The sequence below is a fragment of the Apteryx rowi genome, unplaced genomic scaffold (assembly GCF_003343035.1).
Source record: "Apteryx rowi isolate R43461 unplaced genomic scaffold, aptRow1 scaffold_419, whole genome shotgun sequence".
In the NCBI taxonomy this organism is placed as follows: Eukaryota; Metazoa; Chordata; class Aves; order Apterygiformes; family Apterygidae; genus Apteryx; species Apteryx rowi.
In genome coordinates this window covers 344199-356806 of record NW_020450661.1, presented here as the reverse complement: position 1 = coordinate 356806, position 12608 = coordinate 344199, and the positions used below count along the sequence as shown (strand labels likewise).

The 12608-nt window shown below is 39.2% G+C and overlaps 1 protein-coding gene across 1 annotated transcript in view; it reads right to left on the bottom strand.

The window, feature by feature from the left end:
• Positions 1 to 445: 445 nt before the first annotated feature.
• GALNTL6 (polypeptide N-acetylgalactosaminyltransferase like 6) overlaps positions 446 to 12608 on the bottom strand; it is a gene marked incomplete at its 5' end in the record, with an annotated part of 337061 nt that continues 324898 nt past the window's right edge. The window contains 2 exons of the mRNA XM_026075986.1: positions 446 to 923; positions 7083 to 7232. Of these exons, the coding sequence (XP_025931771.1) occupies positions 756 to 923; positions 7083 to 7232 (318 nt within the window). The remainder of the gene's footprint in view (positions 924 to 7082; positions 7233 to 12608) is intronic.

Here is a 12608-nt window from a genome sequence, read left to right as displayed (position 1 = left end):
TGGGATTTGAATCACTTTTGATAAATACATCATGTATAGGAATTTGATTGCTTTACTTTTTTTCCCAACTGAAGAGAAGAAATGGGAGGTCAAAACTTTACAGTTTATGTCATACTTCACTACAGTGTAATTCTAGACCCTAAGATTTCTACCATTCCTATTTTGGTAATGAATGGAATGTAAAAGGGAGGTATTTAAAATTAATTGCAGCAGTTCTGAGGGTTAAACCCGCTTAACCCAACCTTTTATTAAGAGAATGTCAACAGAGCATATATCTTCCCTGGGGAGTGCTGGGACATCATTATTCTTCCACCAGCATGTTTAGTTCTAAAACCTGGGATTTCTTCAGGTTCCTGTAGCAGTCATGCACACCATATACCCATCCCAAATTATAATGTCTGTTCTGAGCTACTCACTACAGCAGGATTTGACCTGAGAAACTCTAGAGTTTTATTTTACTTTATTAACTTGGAGTACTTTTAAACAGTTTTTAAACAAAGTTTTCCCTCGACCAGCAAGGGAATTTTCAGCCTGAAGTTCTCAGCAGCATCCGGTGAGGCTCTTAGCCAAGTTCTTCAGATTCTGTACATCCACAAGGACAGCCTGTTGGCTTTTGCTGTGGCATTTTCTTAATCCTCAGAACAGATTTCCTGGATCTAGGAAATTTAATTCCTGACTCCTTTGACCCAGATGCTGGCAAAAATGTAGTCTGCAGTCTGTACGTAATTGGCTTTTTCATTTTGTTTGTTTTTTTCCTAGGAACTGGCCTTGCTGTTAAATTTTTCTAAAACAGTCATATTAATATGTTCAAACATCCACTGTTGAGTTTCAGATAAAGGATCACATCTGTTCATGAAAATCTTCTTCTCAGCTGGGTTGCAATCTATGCAGCTGTTGCTTACTGGATGGAACAAAGTTTTGTCCTACAGGAATGAGAAAAAAATAGAATTAGGTAGTAAATGCCAAGTAATTGGAAGTGTTCTCATTTTACAGAACATGGATTAACACAGCACTAGCTGAAATGATTTTGTATTGTCTGGGTGCTAACCTTGTGTAATAAACATATTATTAGGGAGCTGCAGAGAATGGAATGATTGTTCTTGGATTATTATCCCTCAGAAAATTTGGGATTCAAGCAAGTGAGAAGACATCTTTTGGTCTTTAGCTAACAACCACATAATATAATGAAAAAACAGAAGATGTCTTTTAAAAATCTTTGCATATCATGTTAATTCCCCATATAAATGTAGGAACCTGCAAAGTGTTTTTCTTGTTTGGATTTGTTTTTTGACATTTTCTACTGTGCTTCTGGGCAGGAGGATCTGCAATAGTTTGTTGGGAAAAGGGATACACATCAACTTGATAGAGACATTAAAAATGAATATTAACTGACGTGCTGTGATGGACGGTCAGACATAGGACTGGTGATCTCAGTTCCCACCTCATAAAATGCAGACTTTGTCTATGACCTTGATAAGACAAGCCACTGAAAAGCTCTATCACCACTCTTAAGAAGTAAATCGTAACACTGTTTGGAGATTTTGCAAGGATCAGTATTTATTAAGTTGCTTTATGAAAGTATATTTATTATTATTAATTAATTGTATATCACAAAATTGGAATGCATTGTAAATAGTCTGACTCTGAATCTTTGGTGAGGCAGAAACTATCCAGATGGATCACTGGTATTTGTGGATTTGATAGTTTCGGCGTATTTAGTTCATGTAGGCAAGTGGCTGAGAGAGACAGATGTGGGAGTGATTAGACGGTTTTAAAGTTTCCAGGAACTATGCAATGCATTTACTGTATCTGTTGAAATAACATTTCAGATTACTTTCAGTAAGCACACCCAGGCTTTTCCCCTCTGTGCCAAACATGCCCTGCCAGTATTTTAATACTAATCCAGGATGTGCCTGCTTGCCCAATCACAGTTTGTGAGAGAAGAAAGAATGCTACTTGTCAAATCATGATTAATTAAAAACTCTGAGAAACAATGGCACAGAAACTCCTCTTTAGCTAAAAATACCCACATTCAGAAAAGAAGTATGAAGACAAACCCAAATATAACAGAATAAGCCAACAACAAATAGTAACAATTTAAAAACACTTTTGAAAAAGAAAGCTTGGATATTTTTTTCTTTTTTTATATTGAGAAAGATGAAATTAATTGATTTTGGGAGTACAAAACACTGGTAATTTATAATACCATTTTTTAATTTTTAGCATATGCAATAGCAAGCAAAATCAAAAGAATATCATTGTGTTCTGGCCAAGGGTGATAGCGCTACCTCCGCCTTTCACAAACGCTGGTTCTGACCTCCAACATCTGTTCTTCCCCAAGTCAGCAGCTCAAGACACACACAAAATAGTAAGTCTGAGGGATGCCGTCACGGATGACAGGACTAAACCAAACCTATGGGCTTTGTTTGGATCAGGAGGGTATAGGCTTTTGTTTCATGCTCTGAGTTTTGCCTCTTTGTTCTATGAAGTGAGCAGATAGGAGATTGAAACTTGCAAGGACAGGCTAACTGTACCTTGCACAAAGGGCTGTCACATCCTTAGGAGGATGTGGTCCAACAAGAACTCCAAACCATCCAACGGGTGGTATGAAAAAAGGGTATGCGGCCCTTTTTGCAGCTAGCCGCCTCTCTCTGTCACTCTATGAGAGACTGAGGGGCACTGCCCAAAATCAGGAGCTTGCAGTGATTGTGCCACAGCTGCCCCCTGTGCTGTGGGGCCTCGGAAAAAAACATCTGCTGCATTTCTTTCTATCACAGATGGGGATGAGGCTTGGCCAGGCTTAAGTATTTTTGCTATTAGGAAGCTGAAGTTGGAACACTAGAAGCTTTAGCATGGTGGCTGGTACAAGAGGAAAGGAAACTGCTTCAGTTCAAAAAGTGTGTTATGAAAAACACTCCAGCCTTTCCAAAGAAAGCTGGCATTCTTTGTTCTCCCAGAAATATCCAGGGGATGTGATTTTTGAATGAAGCACTGTTGGAGCTTTCTTTCAGAAAGCATGGCTATTAGGAGACACAAGCATCTTTTAAGAAGAGGGACAGAGTTACGACTCCAGAAAAACTTCTGGACGACTTAGCTATATATAAAGGCATATTAATTTATCATCTCAAGCTTACACTGACGTAAAATCAAAGCCTGCTGTTCTCACAGAATTCAATGGAAGCAGGCTCAGGACTTTGAGCCTGTAACAGTTGTATGCATGCCAGAGAAGATCTTTCCAAGAGAAATACAGAAATTCCTCTTTATATCTATATTAAAAAGACACAAGAAATCTTTTGGAGACTTTTGTAACATCTGAAAAGAGCAAAGTGATTTTTTTCTTCTACATGAGGGCAAGTCGGTATATTATTYGTAGAAGGAGAAACTTCTCCATAAGATAATGGGCCTCAACAGCTTAGGGGGCTGGTAATGAAGCACTGAGCCTTTCATTTCTGTTAGGTCACTGCTATAACTACGGCCAAGGTCAGTAGCAACTGGAAGTCATTATCAGCTGGTGGCTGCAGTAGTTTATCTGAAATTAGTTGGTAGCCCCAGCGCAGTTTCTGCAGGACAGATGTCCATATGATAAAAGCCACTATCACAATGATATGTCTTCAGTTGTCTGAGGAAATAATCTATGAACCTACTGTGTAAAGAGTGAACTTACTCTTACAGTTTGTCCCTGAAGCTGTCAGGAGAGTATGAAGAAACCACGCTGTTCTGTGCACAGCGAACTTCAGTTTTTGATGTTATCAGTCTAGCATCCATCATAATCACTATGTGCAGGGTAGAATTAATGAAATTGATTTTGCACAATTTTTTCTTTYTTTAAGACATACTAAATCAGCTCTCTCTTGGATACTTGTAGAGGCCCTACAAATAGCACTAACAGGACTAGGGCACGTAAATTGAACCATACTTTATCAGAACCAGTGTATTACCTATCAGCTCAGAGTGATGCTAAATTGAAAACTAGAGGCATATTCCTGCACTGGGAGGAATGGAAAATCGGAGACACTGTTGATCTTTGGCTCTGGCATGCTTAGGAATCACATACAGTCAAGGAAATGCCTTTAGTTTGGGAAGCCATTATTCTCTAAAATCTCTAATAATTTCAGATTATTTACATTTATCTATATAATCTCTCCCACTGCTCCCATCATTGATGTCAAAGCACCATTATGGTGTCAATATTTTTTTCCCCAGTATTAAACTAATTTTCTTCTCTTTCCTACCCACAGTAGTACTTATGATATCATTTGGATTCATTCTACTTCATCAATTCTTACAGAGATTTCTTAAAGTTATATGTGGCTGTTTTATTATAGACCAATATTTTGGATTGGCTACTTAATATCACAGACTTACTACACTTTCAAATAGTTACTCAGATGTAATTTCAGGCTCAGATGTATATATGATTAGCAGTATGGGAATAAGGATAGTTTTTTTGACAAACTTGCTATATCTACCTCAGCAAGTCATGTGGCACAATAAAAGTGCATGTGTTGAGTGAAACAGCTAGCGCTGGCAACCTGATGTCCACAGCTTTGGACTAAGTCTAGTGCCCAGTCTGCATGTTTATTAGCAGCGGGAGAAATTTTTTCGGTTCAGTTCATTTGAAAAGAATCGAGTTTACTTGCTCTGAGACTGCACTTCAATGAGAAACAAAGTGCAGGAAGTGGGGATGAGCTGGAAAATTTTTTCAGAAGAGCACTTCTCGCCCAGAGTAAAGCATTATTGTATTTTACTTGCCAGTAAAATATTTTAAATATTTTTATTTGCCAGTATCCAAATACATGATATTAGTGTTTATATACTATAAAAGTATGGAACTTTAAAGCAGTGTCTGACTTAAAACTGTATTGCAACACTTTGTAATCAGTTCATAGGCCTAATTTCTTTTTACTAGTAGCTTAAGAATGCAAATATTCATGAAAAGAGACTGATCCACAAAAGAATGAAAAGCTCTTATCTTCTGGTTTTATAGGAATGGTATAACAGCATGGTAAAAACTGCTTCATATTAAGCATCTTATAAGATTACTGACAAACAAAATCATTCTTCATAAAACATCGAGAAAATCATTGGTGAGATGGATACACGGTTAGGAAGCTATAGCTTCTGTAAATAGTGAAGAGAACAGAGTTGCTGACCTGCTCTTTGTTTTTTTTAAAAAGAGCCATTTCTTGCTTAACCACAGACTGTTACTCTTATTTATTTAGGGTGCAGTTTTAGTGGCACACCATGCTAGAAAAAGCTCTAGTATAGATGCAGTTAAACCACCATAAGCATCCTTTTGTTTATATAATTTACTTCTGTTTGGGAAACAGTATAAATCCTATTGGCAAGATGCTCTCAAAATTAGATAAGGATTGCACCATGAGGATTTTGTTGGTATAGCTGTACCATCAAGAATCTCTAATGCAAACTTGCCCTGTATCTGAGGAAATGAACTATGTGAAACAATCAAAAACTACCTTATGTGTAGCCAAACCGAAACTAAGCCTAAAGAAAAAGAAAGGTATCCATAATTTTATTATTCCAATACAGCTTCCTAGTTTGAAGTTTTATAGCCAAACGGTAAGTGCTCATGCAAACTAATCAGGTTGCTGTCAGGTTTATATTACAGTTAGGACTGTGTCAGTACTTCCATCTTAAAAAAATTTTGAGGGGTTTCTTACTGAGATGTAAACACCTGCCTTGCACTGAGAATTTTTATACAAGCCCTCTAAGCCTTCTGGGTAATGAAAAACAAAGCTGTGCAGAGGATTTAATAGAACTCACACTGCATATTTTTTTCAAATGTCAGTATTTCTTTGGCTGTCTACTGTGTTCTGTCCACATCAAAGGTGATGAGCCATATAGAGGGCAGTGCAAGACCTGCATTTTGTCATATGAACCTGCTACATTAGGCACCAATGAAGTGCTAAAGGTATGAAAGCTCCTTTCTTGCAGCTTGGGTAGGCACAAAGATAAATCGGAAGGGTTCTGAAGCAAGAAAGTATTATAATGGCATTAGAAAGCCAGATATGCAGCAACAGAGCCACGACAATTTATGTCCTATAAATATCTGTCCCATACGTTCTAGCTGTATTAAAGGTAATACTTCAGTTTCAAAGGGATTGCATTTCTGGAAAATCTTGTGGTGCATCTCCAATTGCAACATAAATACTGTAAAAAGGCACAGGCTAGTAACCAGACACTCAAAAAAAGTGTCAGGAGCAAAACTATTTTTAATGATTACAAATTAGTTTGCTACTATATATCATTTAAAACTGTGACTTTGCCACATAAACCTCAACAGCGTTTTCTAGTTTTAAATAATTTTATGTGCCACTTTTTTTGGGTGCCTAGTTAATAGCCTGTGCCTTTTTACAGTATTTAGGTAATACAGAGTTTATTAGTGGAATGGTTAATCAAGACAACTCGCTGGTTAACCTTTTTCTTTTTTCAATCTTGGTAGCATTACCAGGACTTTTTTGCTTTAAATGAGGCTCTGACAGTTTTTAGCTTAACCTTGTGTTTTCAGTGATTTATAAAAAAGACTGAAACTTAGCAGATCAACGTAGTGTAGTGTCTTAGTGTCTTAACAAAGTAGTGTTTATCTTTAATTTATAAACTCCCATCTTCTGCAGGCTTTCAGTAGTGTTTTTAATGTTGGTTTGGGGGTTTTTTGGAGAGATTTTTCTACTACTTTTAATCTTTAAAATGTAGTAAAATAATAATATTTAACTGATGAGCAACATTTCTTGCTGCTGTCACATTGGATGAAAATACTTCCAATAGTGCTTCTGTTAAAATGACACATGTGCTTTGAAGTGCCAGAATGATAAAACATCTTTCAGGGAATAGATTCAGCACAGACACCCTCTGTGCTGGATCAGATCCATATTCATCTAACTTTGACCTACATAGCTGAATGTTCAAAAGGAACATTAGAGATTACCACAAAACTAAATTGGAGTAAGACATAGTGGATTTTAAAACAAAAGTTCTCTAATGGGAAAACACAAGCCTGTGCTAAATTGAATATAGGCTCAAGATAGTCTGAATTTCTGGAAATGACTCAGAGTGACTCCAACCTTTCTATAGCTCCAGTGCTGGTTTCCCTTCATCCCGTGACAGTCATACAGTGTGACAGGGCTACTATGTGAAATGGCATCGAAGCAGAACTTCCTGGTGTGAAGTGGTTCCCCAGGGCGGATGTCCTCTCTCCAACCAAAGGTGAAGAGCTAGAAAAACAATCAGGCAACATAATAATATATTAGTAATAAAAAACATTTAAAAACATACACATAGCTTGATGCATGTTTCCCTACTCTGTACATCATAACCATTGATTGAATGAGATATTACATGTATATGATTCAGTGATTCCAGTTGCCTTAATTAAAGAAATGCATCAACAGTAATGTGGAATATACCCCAAGAAGGCACAATCAACAGTTTATGGCAGGGAAGAAAAAAATCTCTGGTGACACAGGAAGAGGAGAGGAAATATGCTGTAGAATTAAAACCTTAAGTTACTACAGTTAAAGAAGCATTCACATGTACTAGAACTATAACTATTTGGCATTCAGAAAGCCTCTGTCTTAGGCTCATGCTAGTGACATTCCCCTAACTTTCATTTGGGTCTCAAGAAGTTACCTAGAGAGAGCTTTCCATCACAGTATTTTTTCCATGTTTAATCAACAGTTTCCTCTGTTTATATGGGACACTTAGCATGCCCTCTCTCTGCTCTCTGTTTTCCAAAATGACACACACTAAATGATCTTTATCTTTTCATTGTGAAGCCTGTGATCTACATGCAGCTTGTTAAAGCCCTTTTTCTTCCTGGAGGCTTACAGTTAATAGAAGAATCCTTCTCAATCAGACACCAGCTGTCTGAAATTATGCCGTGACACTGTAGTCTTTCAATCATAAGATGAAGGTGACAGGTCTGACAGCACCAAATTTAAAGATGCAGCATGCATTTTCCTTTCCTATGGACCAATCAGTGCAGAAAACAGGTTGCAGCTTATAAATTGCTACCCAGAAGCTCTGCTGAGAGCTGTGAGGGTTTTTCTTTTTTTCTTCTTTGCGTCAGTGCTATTCTTTGGCTTTCTGAATGACGTTTGATTTTCCACAGTACAGACTGATGCATAACATCGAGAGAGCCAAGCTCTCTTTAAATGAGAAAACTTTGCTAGTGGAAATCATTTAGCCATGACAGGTCATGTGGAACTCCATGCAGGCTCATTATCCCGAAAAGAAGCTCCACGTACTGTGTTTTGACTGCGTCCAGCACCTCAGCTATCTCACTGAAAGGTAGCTTTGGTGTTTATACATTATCCTGCTCCCAGCAATGTATACATTTCCTGATAGAACCAATATATACAAATCCAAACTAAAACTGCTGAGCTCAATGTGACGTGGGTCTGACCCTGAGTACTTCTGTTACGACTCCCAGATTTTAACCCTTTCATTCTGACAGCTGTCTTCTTTTTGTGGTCTTCCTAAAATATACATCTTTTAAAATGATGCATCCTCAGTGCTGTACCACCCTCCAAATGCTGCATTTGAGAAGCATTATTGCTTCCCTTATCCTGCGGGCACAGAATATAAGCATATATCCAAACACGTGTCTTTCGTGTTATGTGTCTCATCATAAAGCTTTTGTACTCTCTGTTAGCTGCTGTCATTCCCTATTAGCTTCCATATTATAGGTTTTCTAGCCTGCATTTTCCTGGTCCAACCCTATGTTCTGCTTATTTCTTCTTTCCTCCAGAAGGCATTTTATACTCATCTGCAGTAAAATGCAGTGGACAGCTTTAACTTCATTTTCAAACCAATTCCTGCTTTTTAAAAGGCTAAGTCTTTCCCCACTTTTCTTTGTGCTTCACAGACGCAGCATCATGGACTCTCTGCAAAGACACTTTATCATGTCACAAGCAAAGTGAGAAGTAAGATTTGATACAGCAAAAAGCAACAATGCTGCTTTTTCAGAAAAAGAGAAGCCTGAGATGATTTTCCTTTAAGGGAAGGAACAGCAAAAGCCATTTCCTTTCTCTTACCCTTTACTATTCTACAGAAGAAGTAATAAACCTAGGGCTCAAAACAGTGAATAACAAATATCAAGAGAAATCTGGGTATCCAAACTTTCCGATGGTGTGGTTCTATGATGTTCTCACTCTCATGCCTACTTTGCAAGAGAGAGGTCCTCTTGTGGAACACTTTCTAGTCTTTCCCAGGGTGAGTCTCTCCAAATTCTCTGTGCATGATCGGTGAGCTGAGGGGCCATTCTTGCTGCTCACTGGACCTTGGCTTGAGGACCACCACTTCACTGAATGCATCAGTACACCTAAAAGAGCTCAAGCTAACTTTTAAACCAGGTCATACTGAGCCAGCGTATCCCTCCCGTTTCCACTCCTGCATGGTTTCTGCCCACCGCTAGGGCTGTGTTCTGTGAAAGCCAAGAATCTTGAATTGGTAACAGATAGGATTTTTTATTCCTTCCATGGGAAAACAGAGAAGAGAAGGAGTCTGTCTAACACTAGATCTCAACCTTCAGACTAGCACAGATTTTTCTTCCTCCTTAGCCTGCTGTTTCGTAAAACAGTATCTTGTTTTTAAAGCAACAGGTCCATCTTCTCCCTGGTGATACTATTATAAAATCAACCTTGCTGGGGCAGAAACTCAGTTTTAAGACTAAGGAGAAGAGAAAATAAAAGACCAGAAAAAGGGTGATACTTCTCTACACCCCAACTAATATTAAAATCTTAGAGATAAAATTCAAAGGCCTTATGGTCCTTCCAATCTCATCATTCTGTGACATCTCCTCCATTACACAATAAATTCTGCCTAGTTTACCACTAAATCTGACCAATAAAACAATAATCTTTCCTCTGCATAACTTGTAACAACACTACATGTTATTAGTTGTAGCCCTAAGTACATAATGCTCCACTTTGTCACCTGCCTCTCACTTTGGATGTTTTTACTCCTTTGACCTAAGCTGTTCGGAGCCACCTGAGTCTGATTTTATGAGACTGAGAAATGGATGAACCCCTGTGCACTCCTTCATCACAACTGTCTGTTTGTTGATTTGAAACAAGGCTGCACATAAGTTTCCAAACACATTAGAAACAAAAAGCAGGCTATTTCTTTCACTTGTAATCTCCAGGGCTGGTACTTACTCTACTCAGTGCTGAGTCCAAGTAACACTCCCTGTCCTTCTTGCTCAACAGGCGCTCACTCCTCCACCTCCATCTTCTCTCATATCACAGTGCACAGCCATAAGGCCCCATCCTCTGTATTTGCAACCAAGTAACCCCTCAACCTTCATGTTTTAGCTTTTGATGAGGCTTAGCCCTGTCACACAGTAACTTGGAAAAATACAGCTTTCCAGCTGCCTCATTTTTTAAAAAGAGCTTAATTTGCAACTGAGACTGGGCCTGAAAAATGATTACTTGAAACAGCTATTGGTTCGGAACTGTCTATAGGACAAAGACCTTTTTGATACCATTAACGCTTTCCAGCTTGACGACATTGTTCAGGTACTAGCTGTCCGGCTGGGGTCTGTCAGCTGGTGCTGTGCTTAGACTACAGCGTGAGATTTAAGCAGACAACATATGCCCTGTACTAAGAGGAAACAACACATTTCACAACTAGACTCTGGCTTGAATTATATTTCCAAGTAAAGAAGAAAGCTGGGCAGGTTGCATGGCTACTTGTTGGGCTGCGTTAGAGATAACACATGTCCACTTACTCCCTGATCAAGCTGAGGGACTTGAGAGGACAAAGTAGATGCCTGTCATTTTACTTTGCTGTTGTTTGAACAGCCCAGCAGAGCCTTAGTTTTCTCTAAAGTCAGAATATATGGAGATATTCAAAACCCACCTGGACGCGATCCTGTGCAGTGTGCTCTAGGTGACCCTGCTTGAGCAGGGGGGTTGGACTAGATGATCTCCTGAGGTCCCTTCCAACCTCAACCATTCTGTGATTCTGTAATTTAGCTCTTGGAAGACAGACATGGAAAGAAGACTGAGCTGTGCTATCTTTCTGCCCCCTCCCCTTTTTTTTCTCTTGTTTTTAAGCGTGGGGAAGTTTCCAGAAGCTACAGCAACATTCATCCTCAGTTCTGATCCTTCCCCTGTTCATCAGAAATTGCAAAACCGGCTCAGTAACCTTTTGTCTGCTTTAAAAGCACCTGCTTTTAAAACCCTTGGGTGGAAGGTCATCTTCAATCTGCTGCGGGCTGCTAAGCTGTGCCATGCAGCTCAGCTGCTTAGAGTTTCAGCGTTCATTTTCTGCCTGGTAACATGACACAATAAAGTGTACAAAGGATTGTATCTCTGTCTAGTGCTAGAATCAGCACTAACACCTGCTACACTGTTTATATCCAGCCACTATATATTTCCACAGAATTCTCTGTAAATTTATACCAGAAGTCACAAGACCAGCTCAATGTCAATCCATACAATTTAAAAAATAATACTAAAATGCTCAACATTTTCATTAACAGTGCTAGTTTCTACAAGCATATACAGAAATTAAGTAAGCAACAAATTCAAGAAGATATAAGTGATAAAGAGGAGCTACCAGAAGGTCAGGTGTTTTGCCGTTCTTCTCAAACACTCTTTAACAACGATAATTTTCATGGCTTACTATGATGCAAGTAGGAGATCACATACTTTTTCCTTGGAAGATATTTCATTAGACTGTGGTTCTTCAGCATGCTGCAGGTAATGTTCCTGACCTGGCAGCCTTTAGGATCGAGTAAGGAGAGCTAGTGAAATTTCTATCAAAATATGCCAACCTAAACCACATTTTTTCAATTTGATCAACTGATCTGCCGATCCTGCTTGCCAGGTTGGAACTTAAGGTTTTTGCCCACAGATTCATGAGGAGCTACAGAACACGGTGGTGCTCTGCTGTGCCCAGAGCTTGGAAAGACAAGGTCTCAACACAGTGCATACTAGGGACTGAGGGAAATTTCAGAAAAAAGGGGGAAGAGGGTGCTCTTTATTTCCTGGAAGAAAATAACCAACCACCCCAAACCCTGCACTAAAAATGTTTTGACCTTCTGAAATTAAATATTTTCTGAATTCTTTTCTATAGGAAAACTAAAAATTCTCCTCTGGATGAAATATTTAGGGCACTAAGCAGGATTGCAACCCTGGACTTCAGGAGAGCAAACTTTGGCCTCTTCAGGGACCTACTTGGAGGAATSCYRTGGGTKAGGGCCCTAGAAGGAAGGGGCGTTCAAGAGAGCTGGTTAATATTCAAGCATCACTTCCTCCAGGCTCAAGAGCGGTGCATCCCTATGAGTAGGAAGTCAAGCAAAGGAGGCAGGAGACCTGCATGGATGAGCAAGGAGCTCCTRGCAAAACTCAACCAGAAGAAGGAAGTATACAGAAAGTGGAAAGGGGGACAGGCCACTTGGGAGGAACATAGCAACGTTGTCAGAGTATGCAGGGATGTGACGAGGAAGGCTAAGGCCCGTTCGGAATTAAATCTGGCGAGAGATGTCAAGGACAACAAGAAGGGCTTCTTCAAATACATCAGGAGCAAGAGGAAGACTAGGGAAAATGTGGGCCCTTTGCTGAATGGGGTGGGTGCCCTGGTGA